Source organism: Enoplosus armatus, chromosome 15 (genome assembly GCF_043641665.1).
Source record: "Enoplosus armatus isolate fEnoArm2 chromosome 15, fEnoArm2.hap1, whole genome shotgun sequence".
Classification (NCBI taxonomy): Eukaryota; Metazoa; Chordata; class Actinopteri; order Centrarchiformes; family Enoplosidae; genus Enoplosus; species Enoplosus armatus.
In genome coordinates, this window is record NC_092194.1 from 3,357,158 (window position 1) to 3,377,747 (window position 20,590).

General features: G+C 43.1%; 1 protein-coding gene across 3 annotated transcripts; it reads right to left on the bottom strand.

Moving 5' to 3' along the window:
- Window positions 1-667: 667 nt before the first annotated feature.
- fosl2 (FOS like 2, AP-1 transcription factor subunit) lies at window positions 668-9,108 on the bottom strand. 3 transcript variants are annotated; one of them, XM_070919966.1, is made up of 4 exons: window positions 8,444-9,108; window positions 5,509-5,773; window positions 5,019-5,126; window positions 668-3,449 (listed from the first exon to the last, which is right to left on the bottom strand). In XM_070919966.1, the coding sequence occupies exons 1-4, from the start codon at window positions 8,533-8,535 to the stop codon at window positions 2,880-2,882; spliced, it is 1,035 nt and encodes a 344-aa protein (XP_070776067.1). In that variant the 5' UTR covers window positions 8,536-9,108; the 3' UTR covers window positions 668-2,879. The 3 variants fall into 3 exon arrangements, with proteins under 3 accessions (XP_070776067.1, XP_070776066.1, XP_070776065.1); XM_070919965.1 differs by having other exon boundaries at window positions 5,509-5,760; window positions 8,407-9,108; XM_070919964.1 differs by having other exon boundaries at window positions 5,509-5,763; window positions 8,407-9,108.
- Window positions 9,109-20,590: the final 11,482 nt, after the last annotated feature.

Here is a 20,590-nt window from a genome sequence, read left to right on the forward strand (position 1 = left end):
GATCGGCCTGAACACTTCCGGTGTCCACTTTCAAAGTGAAACAATACAAATATACATCCGTGATTCTAATATTCTGTCCACTCCGACTTAATGGGGATGGACAAAACATTCACAATGACAGCACAGGGATGTTGTGTTAGAATTCATTTGTTGTCTGTTTGTTCTACATGAAAGGTGAATATACCAGCTGTGTGACTGTATTGCAGCTGATACAACTTTATATCCTGCAGAAAGATAGACAGCACTGCATCCAACTGTTTTGACAGTCTTAGAGTAGTGAGCCATTTTAAACTTAAAGCCTATAGTTAACACATAAATACCTCTGAATGTGCAATGTAAATAATATCACTATTGTTTTTTATTTATTATGTACTGTTATGATTTTTTTTTTCTTTTACACCATTTTTTTGTTAACCAGGTCTTTAGCTTGACATCTTTCAATTACACCAACCAAGTCAAAAATAGTAGTAGTCTTTCTTATTTTTGGAATGATGAGAATGATGATATTTTGAATACTAGACTGAATGACAGCCCTTTAAAAAAAAGAAGTGTAGTGTCAGTTAAATGAATTACTGTAAGTGCATGCCCATAAACAAAATAGGACAATTTCAGGTTGGAAATTATTATTTTTTTTATTATTGTTCATTTAAATTAACAAACACTGCTATACATATTGCTGTTTTTATTCATTTTGAATCATTTTAAACAGTTAAAGCATTTGGAAAAGAAGTAATAGTAGTTGAAAACAGGCGACAGACAGTAGATGACATGTACAGCAGATCTACAGTCAATGGCTTTCCTATGTGTGTCGAGGGGCTCCAGAATATTTCAACATACAGACATACCAGACTCGCCCACAGTAATGTTTTTGGTTATCGTTCCATCTCTTTATGTTGTCATACAGGACTAAAGAGCTGTTGTGATGTTAAAACCCAACATCATCAAATGATAAATAGCCAACATGTTCTTTCCAAAGTAGCAGCAGCTTATATTGAATTGCAAAGTCCATTTTCTGCATCCAGCGCAACAAAAGTCCAACCACCTTCCTTCCAACCACAGCTTTTATCCCTCTGATAACAAAAAGGGTTTCGAGCAAAGATGACACCCCCCTTTGACCCCTGACATTATATTAATTAGGAATGTTTGAAGTAAACAAAAAAAGTCCCAGATATCGCTGTTGTGTCCTTCTCAGTGCACGGTATTGGAAACCCTCATCCCTTTAAGATACAGTGGTAAAAATAATGAAAAAGAAGGGCTTCATAGATCCTCAGAAACATTACATCTCAAGGTGCCCCCTCTTTCATCTCAGGCCAGCTGTAGAGAGAGTCTTCTTGTCCCTTCCTTACTGTCGAAAAGTGAACTGGCCCTTGTTCAAAGCCAACAAGGCTTCCGCAAAGTTTTTACCGAGTACCTTGTCGTACATACACCCATAAATCAGCACATCTGAGTTGAATTTAAACATTGTTTCTTTACTAAAAGTGACAGATTTACAAACACAGTATAAACAGGGTTGACATCATTGGCAGCTGGCGACAGTCTAGACCACAGTGGCTTTTTCAAAATTTGAGCAAAATCCCTCCTTTTAGACAAAGACGAACGAATTGCATGTGTCACGCAAACCTTTTTTGGCTTTTTGAAACCTGACCTGCCCTGAGAAGGCAGTGTTGAAAAAGGTTAGACCTTTATTTAGAGAGTGTAAGTAACAAAGACAGGAGTACAGAAAATCCAGTGGAGGAGGAGTTTGTTCAAACTTTTGCGTCGTCTTTGAAACGTCTGAGCGGAAAAAAGACAAAGCTTTTCTTGATGTGAGACAATGAAGCGATGACGTTTATCGTCCCTAGTACCACCTCTGCAACACTTTGGCTAGACCACACACCAGCCCGCAGTCCTGCAACGCTCTTCACGATTGGGGTTCGACTACACATGAGAGATATCCCTGACATCAATGTAAATCACATACACTTTGTCATAAACAGGTTGTAAAGTTCAGGTACAGAATCACTGAGGAAAAGCACACCAACACTACTGTAAAGTCAAGCCACTATGGCAAAATAGAAGGTATAGAGTATTGAGGAACTAGTCATTGATTGAAAGTTGGCTCGTATCCTTTGCAACACTGAGGAGTGCTTTGGTCACCCTGTGGAGGACCATTTTGCTTTTCTACAGGCAGATTAAGGAGAGGACAATGTCTCAACAAAACACTTTATAAAACTGAATCAGCACAGGCCATAAATACAATTAAAGAGATGGAAAGAGCGTCAGAAATGTGTACACACTCTAAGTAGCAATTCCTGAATCAAGGTCCGAGTTATGAAAGGACAAAATCTAAATGGAAAAAACGATGAGAGGAAGTCTTTGCTTGCTGTCTCTGTCTCTCCTCAGAAATTCCAGTAGAATGCTGACCTCGTTTAGTGATTTATTGATTCATCTTGGCGGAGTGCAAGTGTCGGCCCCATGGCTTTTTAGACATTTAAAAAAAATATATATTAAGAACGCGCGCTCTAATTGCAGTCACGTCAACTCACAATTGCCCCGGTTTAGGCATGTTTTTCTTCAGAATTGTCTGCTCAGTAAACAAGTTGACACTCTGGAGTTGAAATGGCGACGGTATGACACTTTGTAGGATCGGTGCACACACTTTTACAAATTAAAAAAAAGTACACTGAAGCAGAACAAGAAGAAACACACGGCGTAGCCCTTGTGGGTCTCCCTACGGAGGGGGAAACGGCTCACATGGTCAGCTTGGTCTGGACTGTCGAATGTGCTCTTGGGTCTTTAAAAGACACTGAAGGGGGCGGGATGGGGGGGGGGGCACGCAGTTGATCCTCATGCTTGCCTTCAGCCACAGTGTTTGTTTCTCAGCCGCGCCGAGCCCTCGCTCAGAGGGCCAGGAGGGTGGGTGAGTTGAGGGAGTCTGAGGACTGGTCGCCGCTGCTGCTGCTGCGCCGGTGGGCCTTGGAGCAGGACTCGGAGGAGGGCGAGGGGCTGTCGGGCTCCAGCATGCTCGGGTAGGTGAATATGAGGCTCGGGGCATGTGGCGTGGCGGCTGGGGTGGATGCCGCCACTACCGGCGTGTTCAGGCTGTCTCCATCTGTGCAGTACATCCCGCCGCTGACGCCGCCGCCACCCAGGCAGATTGGCTTGATGACGGAGCGCTGGGGCTTGCCCATCTTCTCCTCGTCATCCTGTGGCTCTTGCTTCACTACCACTTGGTTCATCTGAGCCCGGGTGCCCATGTTGGAGCGCATGGTCAGGGGGAGCGGGGCGCACTGCTGCTGCTGCTGCTGGTGGTGCTGCTGGTGCCCTGACTGCTGGTGGCGCTCGTCGATGGGGAGCTTGCACACGGGATTGTGAGCGACCAGCATGAACTCCAGCTTGTCTTTCTCCTTCTGCAGGCTCTCAATCTCCTTCTGCAGGTCTGCTTTCTCCTCCTCCAGCTTCTCGGTCTCCTGGAAATAACAGGAAATAAGTTGAGTATGAGCAGGTTTGTTTTTCTAATTCTTTTTTGGGGCATTTTTGCCTACATTTGACAGCAACAAGCAGACACATGACAGGGAATAAGGGGATAGAGGGATGGGGAAAGACATGCAACAGCCAGACGTTGATGCAGTTCATTGTTAGTACCTTAACCTCTAGGCCACCAAGGTGCCCTAAGCCGGATAGTTTTAACTTCATTGATATTCAGTGTCAAAGCCAAGAAAATTGAGAACATGGCTGCAAAAAATATCTATAGCCTCAAAGCTTTGAATACATGTGATAATGCCAGAATTTCAAGTCTCTCCAACAATAAGGTACTGTGGTCGGATCGTATGAGTGTTCCCCTAAAGTGCCAGAAGAGGGCACTATTTGTTTGCGGCAGTTGCCTGAACATACAAAGACACGTCAAATCAAGAATTTGTCATGGGCCATTTAGACTTACAACGTGTAATCTCGAAGCTTTCTGCTTGGATTTGAGTTTCATGTAACGGCCGTGCATTGTTTGTGTCTCAGAGATGTGAAGTCTGCATCAACCGTGCCTTTAATGTGACACATTAATGACAAAGGCAGATCCCACAAAAGCTGTTCGTCACTTCTAGACGTCTCGCAGATAAAGATAAGCCGACATGCTGTCTGAGAACTTTGACTCACGGGGCAAAGGTATGAGGAAGTTGCACACAAGAAGGCAGGGGGGAGGTGCCCACTGAGACACTTTAATGAACCATATCAGCGAATCAAAGAGGACACGTCGCAGGAATATTGCTCCGTCTTTTCTCTGGAAAGCGACACTTCCTTATTTGGAGTTTTAAAAAACAGGCGTGTGAAGACGTTTTGTTTTTTTCCCTTGAAGCAATGGCTGTGGTGTGTGTGTGTGTGTGTGTGTGTGTTTGGCTGTGTGTGTGAGTGCAGCATGTCTCTATGTGGGATTGTAAGACAAGCAATTGGCCCCTTTTTACAAAATGTCCTGCATTCATGGAGACAGCTGCCTACAGCAAATTCCATTCCTGGGTTTTTTTTTTTAAGGCCTGACAAGCTCAACCTCGCTGCAATTCGGCTAATTAGTCCATTTAGTTGCCGTTACTGTCTGCCAGGCGGTGCCGCAAGACAGCCCTACCTCTGTCTACAGCTGAGCGAGACAAAAAGCTTTTCATCGCCTGTCATCTCCTCACTCAGACCTTGCACTCAGAGGCACAGCAAGAGAGAGTCAAACCAGTACTGCGAGGTTGTAAATTTAGGTGTGGAGTTCAATCACTCATCAAAAAGCTGGACTTCTGCCAGTGAAGTGTGACTTTTTTTGTGCCGCCTGTGGAACATGTTCTCTGTGTGCAAACGATTTCTTTTGTTGCTTTTTTTGACATTTTGATTTTCTGCATCAACTACTCACATAAAAATTCGACCCCCAAAACAGGAAGCATGGGTGTTAATCAGCTAGAGGTGGTTGCCGATGACTGATTTGTGGACGTTTTTAAATGATCAAAGTGGGGCCCCAGCAACAGATTCTGATCTGATCCGGTGGCGCCAGTTTTCAGGTTTCTACTCACCCCTTGCAGCATCTCGGTGAGCTCTCGCCTGCGGTTGCGGCATTTGGCGGCGGCTAACTTATTCCTCTCACGCCTCACCCTCCTTTTCTCTTCTTCCTCCGGAGTGAGCTATGGGCAAGTAAAGAAGAAACAAGGCAGGTAAAATAAGCTGTTTGACACACACACACACACACACAATCAATATGGAGCGAAGAGCAAGAGTATAAACAAGAGCTGGGAAGTACCGGCTGGCTGTAAGGAGAATAACAATGATACAAACACGTAGAACGTATTGCCATGACGAAAGAAACGATTTTAAACAATATTTAATGATTTCCGATGAAAATAATAAGGCGTTTTGCTTTGTTTTCAGAACGAACAAACTTCAGATTGCTTTGTAAAGGCCATTCTGGAGCAAAGTCCAGCAATATAAAAAGAAATCAAATTCTATATATTGGGGGAAAAAATCCCCTAGTGGTCTTTTTGCAGATTGTCATCCCGGATCCCTCACCTGCTCGTCCCTCTTGCGTCGGCTCCTGGTGTCGCCAATGGAGCGGATGACCCCGGGCCGAGCCAGCGTGTTGTGCCCCAGCAGCCCCGGCCCATTGGTCAGGTGATGGCCGTATGGGTGGGAGCGGGAGTAAGGGTTGGACATGGAGGTGATGACGGTGGGCTGTACCATCCACTGCAGGTCTTGGCTGGTCGTGATTGCATTGATGGTAGGTATGAAGGCACTGTTGGAGCCGGGCATGTCAACCCTGTACTTCTGGGAAGAGAAGCAATGAGAGAGATGTGGTAAGACAGGTTGCACGATCACATGTGAGGACAAATTGTTCCTCAAAAAGCGGGGTGGCATCCCCTTGTAGAGGAGTGAGCCTGTGTACTGGTTTGGGTCAGAGCATGCAACTTAATCCCATAAGCATCTTAGTTCATATCTACACGCCCTGCCTCATTTCGCTGACAGCACAATCGCAGGGGCACACACCACCACCCACCGTTAGGAAATTCACACATTTTCCACATTTCAAGCTTATAGTAATGATTCAATCCACATAGGCGAAACACTGTGTATGTAACCCCCCGGAGTGAAACAGTGACACATGATGTGAATCATGTGGGAAAGCCCAAGGTGTCCAGTGTATCCCACTTAACTACAATAACCATGAGACAAAACATGGCACTGGGGAAGTGTTACACATGTCTGGACTGGAAGGAGGGTAAATATACATGTTAGCTGCACTTTTGACTGGGTAGATACATAATAGAAAGGGTTATATGGTGCCATAGACCTTCTTATATTGTCCAGAAGAATAGAGTTTTTTTCTGAAATACAAAATCTGTGACATTGACAAAAATATTATTTTCTATTATGTTTTATTATTATACAAAGCTAAATGATGCATTTGCCTGTAGTTGTGGGTATGTCTAAAGCCATATTGTGATGCGAGACACTATGTTTCCTCTCTAAAGACAACATTATTGCTTGGTTTGGAGCCCTCCTTTCCTCACATTTTTAAATGCATAAAAATAAAAGTGTGAAACTGCTATAATGATCAGAAGCATGAGAACCGATGTGAGATCAGTATTACTTCATGTCTCTGGAGTCCACAAACAGACTCCTGCTTGTGTGCGTAATTTACGCACGTCCCCATGTCCCCGTTATTCCCGACTTTCCGTCGGATATCCCGGCAGTCTATTGGAACTTTGTTTATCTGGTGAGTCATTGTGTATGGGATTTGTTAAGCACATGTGAAACGCGTTGAGTTCCAGTAAGGGGGGAAGCAGCGAGCTGTAACAAGCCTGACAGTTAGCCAGAATTAGATCTTTCGGCGAGTTTGGTTTCAATGGTAGAGTGTTAAAACTCCCATTAAAAAGAGGTGAAGAATGTGTGAAGGACATAAACATTCAGTCATTACAAAAAAATATCGAGACGCCCCGGCTTAACTGATGAAACTTGTGGTCTGATAAAATTCTATTGGTCCAATAAAAACAGGGGGGAAAGCCTTGTTTTGATGTGTCTCAATAAACCTAACAAAGAGGTCATGTTCCAGCCCGCTGTAATAGGAAACAGACAGCCAGCGTGTGATTACAGGGAACCAGAGCAATGATAGATGCGGGCCAAAAGTCGTTTACCGTAATGTTGCGTGAGCTTGACGAGGCTTTTCCACAGAAGAGCACTATACGGAAGACTTGGGCACGGGTAAACAACAGCCTCTTCCCGGATTTATATCCTATTATTTGTGAACATATGGGCACGGCATGCTCACACTGGCACGACTGCAGTAGGCTGTGTGTATGTTACATGTCACTGAGAATGTATGAGACCTCAGTCTGCGATGAAATCGAGGAGATGGATGGCAGGGGTGGGCATTTTTATACAGTCTCTCAGAACGCGGGGATTTCATTTTTGGACATTTTCTCAGTAAGGAAATACAGGCTTTTAATTACTCAATACTTCCCGCTGGAGAAAATGTGCCATATGCAGCGCGAGAGACTCGCCTGAAAAAAAACTAGACTAAAATCTGATCCGTGGTCATGTCATTTCTGATAGTCCAACGAGAGAAATACCTGCCAACTTTAACTGAACTAATGTCGCATTTTGCGCACTCCAAACTGCTTTAACTGGTGGCCAAGAGAAATGAGACATCCTAACCCTCATGCTAATGCCTGCATCAAGCACTACATGCCTGTTGCATTATCCACTATACGTTTTCATCTCGACACCGTTTATTGCCATGGCTCAGGGTATGTTATGTGGGTGTTCTAAAGGATTTATCGTCCTTGTAACACATGCGCGTAAAATGCGTCTCCAATGGGGTGCTACAGGCGCAAAGACCCGAAAATTATTATTTACGCACTGGATCTGTAACCGACATCTGGAAACCTCCGGCTCAAATCCACGTCAGTGTGTCCCACTTCTACTGCACAGATCACCTTACATCAGCCGGTGTAACCTGAAGCTTTAGAGGTTGTGTTTTCCCATAAGGACGGACTGAAGAATACATGTTTATTTTTATTTATATGATCAAAATCACCGCGTGTTCGCCATTTACTGCATGCGCACCGAGCCGGTGTGTAAATGTGACATTTGATAAAAAAAAAAAAGTAGGCCCACGTCATCCGACTGGGTTTAGATAGCTTATGACAGAATTCAAATGGTCCAAAATACTTGTGCATCGATCGAGCCGTGCATCTGTTGAGTCACCGATACAATCTGTGTCATTTGGGTTCATCAGTTCCACCCCCCCTCAAGCGACCTGGAGAATTCCTATTAACAACAATTAACGGGTGGAGGCGCGGTGTCATTATAAAAACTACTTGTAATTTTAAGAGGCTGTGCACTTGAAATGGACCCCACGACAGATTTGTGTTAGGGCATTAGTTGTCGCGACAGTTCGCCTTGAGTTACCTGGTAGCTTGAGGTAGAGATCGGACTTCCGATCGTGCTGCTGCCGCTTGTGAAGGACTCTGGCTGGGCCGGAGAGGTGCTGCTGCCGCGGGACGAGGTGTCGTAGTTCCCGGAGTAGTCCTGGTACATGATCCAGGGAAGAGGAATATTTCAGTAGACTGTCTGAGCTCTGAAACCCCTCTCCTTTTTTTCTTAAATCCTCGCAGTGAAAAGGCACCGACAGAAAAAAAAATCCTCTGACTCGAGACGTCGTTAATTTCAGATATCCAGAGAAGAGTTGGCAAAGACAAAGTGCAATTATGATCCTCTAAACTCACCTAAAACATCTCTCAGATATTACCAGTTAGGATAAATATTTTCCTGTGTATCAGCCCTGCTTGTAAAACTAGTGCTCACTGTGCCTCTATTATTCTTGAGCCACAGGAAGACCTGGACTACACTATCATAGATCCTCTCAGGTGCGTAAACTTCAACCTAAAGTCAGAAGCACACCTTCAGCAGTCACATCCAGCAGAGACGAGTGAGCCCGTAGTTAGGCTACAGGGTGACTCACGCAGGTTAACATTCGCTTTAAAGCCTATTGCCCGGCTGATTCTCTGAATATTTTCCGTCGCCCTGCCGACAACACACTCTATCTGAGCTCTCTGCTGTTCACGGAACAGTTCTAACTTTTTTTTCTTTTCCTTTTTACCACACTTCCTAGAGATGACTCACTTCAATGGCACTATGAAGAACTGCAACGGCTTTTCAACACCAACGAAACAGCCTACGTCACGCCTGGGCGTTGCGACTTCCACCCAGAGAGGGGTCGGCTCTGGATAAGGCAATGAAAAAGAAATATCCGCTGTGAGCGTCCCTCGCCCAGCGGACGAATGGAGATATAAGCGAAAAGCAGTGATACAGTTAAAGTGGCTGAAACATGTCTGGAGAGATTTATTTTTTGATACGGACGTCAGTGCGTGCCGCGGAGTTCACTATTTGTCTGACTTGCTTTGGTCCATTGACGCATGTTTCCTAAAATGGGCAGTTGCGTCAGAGAGCGCGTGTGGGTTTCCTTGGTAAAGGTAGCGTCAGACACTGGAGGGATTCCCTCCCCTCGCGCACTGCACTCCGGACTCGGAGCCCTCAACGCGCGGGTCCCGGTCCAGTCACTCTATAGTGCAGGGAAACGACGATATGAAAGCTTTAAACGTATCGATAAAGAGCTAGCGTATGGGCGCGCGCTAGTTTAAAGGCGCGCGGCACATGCGCGCAACCATAGTAGAAGTGAGTTTAGAGCATTAAAAGCACCTTTCGGAAGTTTTCTGTGCCAGCATGAATTCCATACCCGCAGCTGTGCTGAGCCTCAAGTGCCTAAAATGTATTGACAGCAGAGAGGCCACGCGCGTGCACCATGCCCGCTGTTCGTGCTGCTCGAAGACACACGAGCTTAATCTGCCACTGTTCCTGTTAATAAAGACCACTCAAAATGATTGGACATGCAGCCTTTCTGCACAATCCAGCCTGTGTGTCATTTGGCGGCGACGCATTGTGCGCAATTTGGAGAGGTGGCGTGGAGCGCAAAGGGATGGCACCGAACACAGCACGATCCCATGCAAACGGTCAAATGAATGTGGCCCACTGGCTGGGTCTACACAACAGTGCAGCGTGGATGCTTCAAAGGAATCTCAGTGAAATGTGGGCTAATTGTAATTCGGACGCACCTCATAAACAAGGGCACAGCGCCCAGAATGTGACACGTTACACGATATGAAATGGCGCATTAAGTATAATCCAATCTGCTATGGTTCCTATTTTAATCTGTATCACCATAACTGGCTACGGTGAGCTCTCTCAAAGCTGTTTGCCGCGCACATCTTTGCCAGAAAGAGTCGCTCCCATCAAAAAGTTTCAGCAGCAGCGTTCAGTTGGGGAAGTTGTGCAGAGGGAAAATAATCTGCAGGGGGTTTTCTGAGGTGACCACTCGCCGCGTAGGGACCTGAGTTTCTGTGCTTGCTCATAGCGCGAACACGTCAATTACTACTGTAGGTACTCAAGCCCTCCAATATGTCACCCTTTCCAAAGTTACTGGGTGTCATTTTCGCTGCAATACCTTTTGACCTGTGCAGCGATCTGTAACTCCCCATGTGCAGAGGCGTCTCTAAAGTCACTCACAGCACAGCTGCATGCGTCCCGAGCTTTTGGTTAGGTGCGATAGAAAGCACGCAGATGTTCAATAAATCTTAACTTGAATGATATTAATTAATGATTAATGTTTATCACCCTGCCAACGACACAGCTTTTGAACGGTAACCGGTGTTGCTAAGCGACACCGTCTCTGCTTAATAGCTTGGGGGAAATCTAATCTGCCATAGTCCTATAATTAATGCTGTAATATAATTTGAGATGCACCCATAGGCGTCAATTTGGGTAAAACAAGGTATGGCACTGTGACAGGTTCTGTTCCTACATGAGTCCAAATTTGATCTTTAAGTAGGAGATATCACGCAAAAATTGGAATGCACAACAAACGGCGTTATGTGATGCCTGTCAGTCAGACGTTAATGCTCCAATTTGTCATTAGCTTCATGGGTGTTGATGGTAAATGACGGATTCAGGGACTTAGTGAAAACCCGATTGCAGTGCAGAGGCCCAAGGAGACGGTCAGGTCACGGATATAGGCAGATATATATGCTCGAGGGGGGGGGTCAGTGCGCACTGAGGCTAGGCTGATCCGCAGGTCGTGCGCCACTGACGCGTCGGTGTCCCTCCATCACACATCATAAGGAATCAGATCTATATGGATCATCTCATCTAGCTTGCCGTCCACACTGAGCAGACTCAGCAAGAGGCTTACCTGGCCGTGGCCGACGTGTTGCAGGTGCCCGTGACGCAAGGTGGTTGATGGCCCTAATGCTGCCTTCAAGTGCCCGTCTGCTAAATCCGAAATCCTAAAGGGAGATTGTCAATAAAGGCCAGTCGCCCACTTGGTCAAGTGCTTTTGTCTGAGAGCGATTTTTTTTTTGGATAAATGGCACAGAGGTGTATACAGCAGCTGCAGCAGGAGGAGAACATTTTGTTTAATTTTTATTTAAAAAATCTACTTGCTTGGTATGTTGGTTACAGACAACAGTGTGCTTGGCATCTAAAAAATACATATACAATTAAAATAATTATAATGCTGTACAAAATGCCAAACTTATTATATCATAAGAAAATGCACTTTTTTGTCAGTTGTTGCCAACTGTTAAACTCCACCTTACTTAGTCCTACAACGTTTTTCCCTTTGTTGAGTCACTGACAGCCCTTTGAGGCAGCCACTCAAAGAGACAGGAGTGTTACTATGAACATGTTAGTTTTTAATAGTTAAGGTGCTTTATGGTGTGCATTTTATTTTCATTTTCTTTACATATAGGCCTACATATCACACATTCTCCTTAGGCTAATACCAGTGGTGGGAGTAGCAAAGTCCATTACACTACGTTTTGAAGGGAAATATCGTACTTTTACTCAACTACATTTGTTTGAGAAATATAGTACTACTTTGCAGTTGACGGTTTTACAAAGATATATTCAGTTTATAAAATATAAAGCATTGTTATTATTATTATTATAGATTATACAGCATATTGTAGTTATGAGCACCACACCAGAATCCCCAAGATCCCTGGAAGATATAAGGGCTTGGATATATTCTAGAGGGTCTGCAAGCATAATACATAATGAAGAAAAGTACTATTCAAAATGTCCATTTATGTTTAAATAAATTCTGTTTTTACAGTCGAATAAGCCAAATGTTTATTCTAGGTTACACTAGGTTGATGTTCTACCTCTGCTTAAGTAATCCATGTAACCGTGGTCTCAAGTGAACAGAAAAATCTAAATCTATATTTAAAAAAGAAGAAAATGAATAAATCCACCTCTACTAGCTACAACATTAAAATGCTGCTTACCCATTTAGGCATAGGTATTAATTCATAATAATCCAATAATATAATGCATAGTAATATAACCCTTACAGGAGCCACTGTGCTGCATAATGAGTACTCTCATGTATGACACCTTTACTAAAATAACATTTTGAATGCAAGACTTCTACTTGTGATAGAACATTTCTATATTGAGGTATTGCTTCCCTTTTTTCTACTTTTACATCTGAGTACTTTTTCCACCACCGGCTACTCCATCATCATTACAATTATTGTTAGAAGAATTTTGTGTGAATTACAGTGTTGTTTGTTGATGATTCAGGTGCATTTTTAGTTTTTGTGAAGGATGAAATACATTCAAATGAATTGCAAACCTAGTCAAAGGCACATTCACAGCATTTACAGCATTATTAAGTCACTTTATTGCTAAATAATTAGCAGGAATACAGCACAGCGGAACAGATAGGAGGAGACCGTTTTATCTGAACTGAAACGTTTCCTCAAGTTAGCAAGTTCAGAATTAACAGTAACCATTGTGTTTGGTGTTACACATCTACTGCCGTGTTTTTTTTTTTTGCCCTTGCCTTCCTTTGTTTTCTTCCCTTTAGCGTCACTCACCTGTCATGTTGTAATACCTTAACCTGGATAATAGCTCAACATGATCAGCATGGCTAATCTCACAGCTCAGGTGCTGCCAGCAGGACACACGCAGGCACCAAAGTGCTGACTAGGAGCATAGAGAGTGGGTTAAAGAACAATCAGCATTACTGACAGTAGGATTTATTGTTGTGCTAGTGGCCTGTTAACAGTTAATATACCATTTTATGACGCAACGCAGCAGAGAGGCAGCAATGCATGTCTGCTAAGTTCAATACATGATACCAGAAGCTGGGTAGACCTGCCAGTGAGCAACACTTGCTCTTTTCTTTTTCCCCACACTGTTGACAATGACATGAAATCTATTGAAACCATCCCATATGACTTGGTTTGCTCTGACAATGCAGTGGCAAACACATGCTCTCTTGTTACACAGTGTCTTGTGCAAGTCGGACTTTTTAAATAGAAATCTAATCAGCAGTTTCATCAGGGTGCACACTGTGCACGAACACGGCTTTAAAAAGAGGCTGGATGCCAGACTGGCAGACAGCTCCTGTGAATTGAAGTAACCATCCTTCAGTGATTTCATTTACTGGTTGCCTTGGTGATTCATGTAAAGCAGTCAAACACAACAGCGCAGAGGGATAATTTGATCATTCTTGACCTCTGGAGTGTGGGATTGTGGAGAGAAGAATATGAATTCATTGGCTGCATATCCTCCAATAAGGCCAATCACATTCAGGTATCCAAAATGCAGCTGCTCAACAGTGTCTTCCTCTTGTTCATATACAGTCTACCTGGACTGCATATTAAGACTGTCTGATACATTTATGTTATGTCAACCTTCCTTTGGTTTCAGCTTCAATGCCAGATCCCATATGCAAAAACACTTAATTAACACTTAATTAACACCCAAATATGACCAGTTTCAACTGGGAATGGATAGACTTTAGAAAATGTAGAACATGCCCAGAATTCTGTATATTGTTGGCATCTAGTGACAGTAATTAAAGAGGCACTCAACCAATTTTACATATAAAGATCAGTTTATTCGTCATGGGATGTATTACTTATTATCTCAGTTTGGGCTTGGAGTCAAATTTATAACTGGAGCATTACTAACTGGGTGTGTGGAGATTAAAAGACGTGGATGCTTACCATGCAGGGATGGTCAAAAAAAAATGCTCTCGAGCTGCATTATGGGAATTGTAGGATCCAGTATTTTTGGAGTTTGACCCATACTGAGGACTAAAAGTCAGTACACCTTGTCTCTTTAATTTTGGCCATTCACTTTAAAATCGGTCTCTCACAGTTCACCCCACTGTTTGTTAGTGAAATAATAAAGTACTTGCAAACACTCGCTTATTTACACATCCAGTAGTTAGGAGCAAAGTTAACATTAATTCGGAGTCGTGTTTGTGTCCACCCGATAAATGTTCAATATTCAAACTCTTTTAGCTCTGTTTTTGGTTTCTACCAGCTCCTGAGGGAAATGTTTGGCTGTTTAGCTGCTAAATGCTCCACTGTGTTGACCAGCTATTCGCTAACTGCGCCTGTCTGCTCTTTGGTGTTGTGCAGGTAATGTTTTTTTTAGAGCTTTTTTGCTGAAAAAAACCAAAACTGTGAAGTTGAGGGCTGGACAACTACACAATGAGCTGAAACTTGCTATAAAGCTCCATAAAGCTGCAGAGTGATAATTCTCTGTAGGTTCATTCATTGATTGATTTTCCAGATACAAGTACAGCTGCCAAAACTGTCCAATCTGAGGAAGGGTCTAGGTTTTCTTATGGTAATTATTAAGTTTGTTGCTAAAAATTATTGTATTGGTATTAATCATATGTAGTTAAAAGAAAAGGTGGCAGTTGGGAGAAGTGCTTACTTTCCTGCAGGGCGTGAGATGTGGTTAGTGTTGCAACCTGAAACCTGCCTACACATCAACACAGCTGGATGTGGAGCTGAATCTCTTTTTACAGTAAATAAATGCTTTTTAACCATTTGATTTTCTAGATGAGACAAACAAATCCTTTGCTAGAATTGTTTGCTGGACCTCAAGATAAAAGGAGATTTCTGTGAATTGCTGTGAGGTGGGAATTAGGGGGTGGGAGCCTCTTATCAAATGCCATCACTTAGCAACTAAATGTTTCCTTGCTTATTTTGCTGTTGCAATAGGGAAATAAACCAAGTGACCTCATCTGTCTAAACCTCAGCAACAACTTGTTTTCATGCCATTGTGCAGGCCCACTAGCTGACAAATCTAAAACACACTTTGTCACAGGAGATTACAGTGAAGCAAGGAGCTATATTCTGTAATTTACCAGGCAGCCCTGTTTAATCAAGTGACCACAGGCAAATAGCCAAGTGGAGACACATATTTACCTGTACTGAGCATACAGCACCTTCCAATCAACACACCCGAACACACTCTTGACAGTAACTTCATAAGCATTAAGGTATCAGTTCCTGATACAATGGAAGGAAATGCGTCACAGACACGCTCTACCTCGAGACAAAGAAGAATGGAACGCTGCTTGGGCGAAAACAGCAGAGAGAGAGAGAGAGAGAGCGAGAGAGAGAGAAATGTTGGAGTGTGGTGGAAGAAGTGAACAAATAACAGGGTCTGAGAGAAGGAAAGACCGCGAGTGGTCGGGGGACTTCTGAGCAGGCACAGAGTGGTCAACACAGCCACCTGCAGCTCGCAAACAATCAGGACCCCGGTGTTCCTTCCACTTTTACTGGACTGCTTGTTTTCAGTGGAAGAAAACAGAAGTCCCCCCACCCGATACCAAGGAAAGGAAAATGTTGGCCGCCTGACAAAAATGGGCTTTATATCGACGTGTTATGTTGTTTTGGTCCTTCTGCGTGTTGTTTTCCTCGTTGTTGGCCCGAAACAGTCAAATCAAATAGTGTTTCTGAGTGACGCGTCTTAGTGCAGCCACAGTGCACACACAATGGGCAAGTTTAACTCACTCCGTCAACAAGGTTGTCAGTGTAATTTATGAGTATGCTGGTTTGAGAGCAGGCTGAGGGCCGTGCAGCCTGGAATGTTAATGGGTTTTGGTTGAGGAACTGAGTTTTCCTGGCTGTTGTTTGACCTCAGCTGAAGAAGCTACCTTTAAATCTTAAGCATGTAATATGTCTTGGCACATCTTGCTTTACCTCTGTTGTGTCATCTGCACTACACTTACCAGAAATCACCTGTTAAACTAAAAGTGTGGGCGCCATGGTGACATCATTTTATCTTGGATTTTTGGTTGATGACATTTGAGTTTCAATGCTTTTGATCTGTTCAGCTGACTAATTAACTACCCATTTTTTCTGGAAGTCTGGAAACACAAACACCTAAAGATGTTTCCCAGGAAGTGATGAAAATGTCTACTGTTAAGGAAAAAAATGACAAACAGTTTTATTCATATTGCTACTGAGTCTCTTAATCAAGCAATGCTGTATTGGAAAACTTCACTTTACTTCCTGTCGAAGCTTAGGGAAGATTAGCAATGTTGGCTTGTCTTTAGATGCAATCTTGCATTTTTTAGTGTCAACATACAGAATTCTTTGTGTTCAGTTTTATGCATGCCAATATCTCGCACAGCCCCTCACATGCCACCCTGAGGCTTATCTTCACTGTAGAATAATCCACATTGTTTTAGCTCGGTTTATCTGGGTCCTCAGAGAAAAACCTATTGAGGAATCAAACGGGAGAATATCAGTGTTGAAACTGATGAGCTTTCAGATTCCCACTGCTGCCTCTGTGAAATCTTACTAATGTCTGATACCTTAATTACATGTGAGGTAAGTAAACAGATAGAAATATGGCAACTTTCAATACAGTTTTAACCAACAATTACTTTGTTCTCTTCCATCTAGTAGATCCACTGAAAATATTGCTGCTCACATCTGCTTTTTTTAGTATGAAGTTTTTAAATATATAAGAAAATCAGCAGACACAGAAACATCCAACAAAATGTAAAAAGAGTTTACATTGAAAAAAAGGAGGAAGGCTTAATGGACACTACTTTTGTTCATAGTGACACTACAACACTACTGAACACAAAGAAGGTCTAAAGCCCCATTCGGATGGGATAAACATCGGATGGGTTTGGTGAAATTAAAGGCTGTGGTCCACAATAGACATTCAGGACTAGAGAGAATACCAGTGCCTACCTGTAGCAGGCCATTTGATGTGCTTGTGGGGCCTTGCTCTCCTGGTGGTTGTATTGGTTCCCAGATAGGTCTATGCTACATGTTTCTATCAGATTAGAAAAAAGAAAATATTTCTGACTTCATCCATTTTCACACCAAAGTCAAATTTCACAGAGAGCAGCTGGAAAAGCAGCTCTTCGCGTGGAAAAAAACACTCAGAGTTCCACTTTAAAATACAAGAACATTGCTCCAGAGGGGATTTAAATAACAGGAGGACCCGCCAGTTCGCTGAAAAACCGTTACGGCTGTAATTATCATTGGGGTGGTTGTAAACAATCACCCACATATGTGCTCTGGAGGGAATTACAATCACTGACCAGTGCAGGTAATATTAACCCCCCCCCCTCCCCCCCATAGAAATAAATCCAGTCTGAATGGGGCTTAAGAGTCTACAGCCATGCTAGTGGCTCTGTGAGACTGTAGTGAGGGCCAGCTGTGCTTTGAGCTAAATGCTAACATCAGTATGCACTTTAGCAGATAATATTTTCCAGGATCACCATCTTAGTTTTGCCTGTTAGCATGCTAACATTTGCTAGTTAGCACTAAACAAAAGTACAGCTGAGGTTGACGGGAATGTCATTTTTTGACCTGATGAACACTGTAGTTGAAAAGTGTAGGGATCAGCAAGGTTACTACAATTCATCCTGTGGGGGACACACATGTCTGTTACAAATTTAAAGCAATCCATCCAATAGTTGTCAAGACATGTCACTAAAAATCAAAACTGTCTACATCATGGTGGCGCTAGAGGAGTCAGGGGATCACCAAAGTAGGTTTTTTCCTCTGGACCATGAATGTCTGTACAAAATGGCATAGCAATCCATCCAATAGTTGATATTTCAGTCCTTATAGCCACTAGCTGTCAGGATGACTAAAAAGCAATATCACATTCATGAAGTCTCAAGATGTAGTACGAGAGGTGCCCCAAGATTTTTTTGTAGACTGACGTTTCAAGTTATTAAAACAATGATTTTCCAAATGTGTGACAGTAATCAGTTCTTGCAACCATCTTTGGAAACAAGGTGGAATTTTCAGTCTGTAGTGTCAGTAGCTTGACTAATAAAGGGGAAAAAAATTAAATGTGTCCTCAGAACATCTAAAAATAACCAAGTATGACTCTATATCTAATATACATTCAAAAATATATTACCAAAATAAATCAACAATGGGCACTTTCAAAATAAATGTAACATAGTTCCTTCTTTGATGATAACTGAAAGATAAATGTGTAACTGAAGCTGAAGCAGAATCAGCCTAACATTTTAGTTTCTTTGGACAACACTGTATGGTGGTCAAGAATTGTAGAGAAACGCGGCCACAGAGTCGGTGACATTACCAATAGGTTTCTAAATGGATGCTTTGGAGCTTGCTGCCATGTTGTCATCATTTGGAGCGGGAAAAAAAGACATATTTGGGTGGCAGGGTAGAGCCTGAGTTGAGCTGAAGATGGACAAGTAAGCAGCAATCACTAGTGACTGACAGTGATAAATGGAGACACCTGTCAATCAAGAAAGACTCTGAAACATACTTCTCTTTAAACCTTAATATCTTCTTAATGAAACAACAAAATGGTACAAAGACATATATTAAAATGAATGAAGGTATCAATTGAGACTCTACCATCTTGTTGGTTGAACAGTCATTGATACCACAGAAATGTGGAATTGCGGGGAGGAATGGGAAGGGAGGAGGCGGGGGCGGTGGTTGATCTTCTTCCTGGGGTCGACTCCTCTGGTGCGTCCATTCCTTCTGGCTCGATGGAGGCTTAATGTGAGTGTGGAAAAGTGGAAAATTTAATTAGGCTGCCAAGGGGGGTTTGTGTCACTTGGCATGAGCCATCCCCCACCCTCTCACCCCCACCCACTACCACCATCAGCCCCCCTCCCCCTCCTCCCACCCTCACTCACCCTTTGCTCTTATCTCATTTGCCGCAACAACCCTGATGTTTGCGCCTCTTTTTGTATTTATACCGAAAAGTCCTTCGAGACATGACCCACTGGGCCAAAGGAGCAGATAGAGGTCAACAGTTTACAGCTGCACAGAGGTTGTGAAGTGGGTGAGACCTGATGTGGTGGAGCTGCCACTGAGTGCTGACGTGTGGATACACTGGAGCTGTGTGGCTGCTGCATGGAGAGAGATCGCCACACTACTGACACGCTATGCTTTATTTTAGATTGTTGCTCATATGTAGGCTTTTGGATAACTGGCTATATCTAATCACAGTGGTAAAGCCACATTTGAAACTGACATGATGTGATAGCAGTGTTGAAAAAATGTGAGCATTTTGTCACAAGATGTGGGTTTTGTATGTGCTATTCTCTCACTCCTTTACATTGAGTGCAATGCACAGCAGTACACTATGCTGGAATACCTGGCCCCAATGTGTCGGTAGTATGATGAAATGCAACCTTATTTGGCACTATGCGTCATGTGACCATAACATATATAGTGTAAAACTTGATTTAGACAAATGGGCCACAAGATAAGCTAATAATGCAGAAGCCACCTTAGTTGATGTATTTCTAAGGTTAAAAGTCCCTAACACATTTCCAGATAATCAAATTACTAAAACCAATAGAAACACAGTGAACCTGGGGTCCTTAGCCCGGTTCTCAGGATTGGGTTACACCAGCTATTTGTATTCGTACTGTATATAACCATTACTAAGCTTCTGTGTTAAGTCCTTCTTACATTCTTAATAACTACTAGGTAGTTTCAAACTAGTGATTAAATGACATGATACATCAGGTTGCAACATTCATATTAAAGAAATGTATCCGTTAGTAATGACTTAAGTAATGTGTAAATACAATGCTAAGAAACATCTGTAGCTCATGTCAATGAGATGATGATCTGAATGTAAAATGTTCCACATTTTCCTGCTTTTTGCCATCCATGCAAATTGAAAAACATGAGATCTGGTATTTAAATTTGATTTCAGACTCGATCAGCTGCAGTGTGAAATCTCAATACTGTGGAAGTAGATCATTTTCAGCAGCATGAAATGTTATTAGGAGATACTTATAAAGGTGGACAGAAAACCTTTACCTTTAATTCCATGTTCCGTTCAAACTGCAAGCTCAAATGATACTAAACTGATGCCTGAACCATACTTCACGTGGCTGCATCACATCCGCTTAGGCTCAAAAGAAAAGTTTCCCTCAACTCGTCAGGAAACATGCTCATCCCTTGTGCACTCTTCCAACTTCCAACTGTATGGATATTTATTTTTCGGAAGGGGGGGGTGGTGTGAAGGGAAGCGGGAAGGGGCGGTGGTGGTGGAGGGATGAAGGAGTCTTGTCACATTACATGTACCTGCCTGTGCGCGTCTTCACTTGAGGCTGTCATCTCACCTGACAGGTCTATCAGTGTCCACGGCTGATCAGAACGCGTCCCTCAGCCTGACAGGCTGAACCAACAGCGCGCCAATCCAGACTGACAGCTCCTCAGGTAGCTGGTGGAGGGAAGGAGGAAGGGAG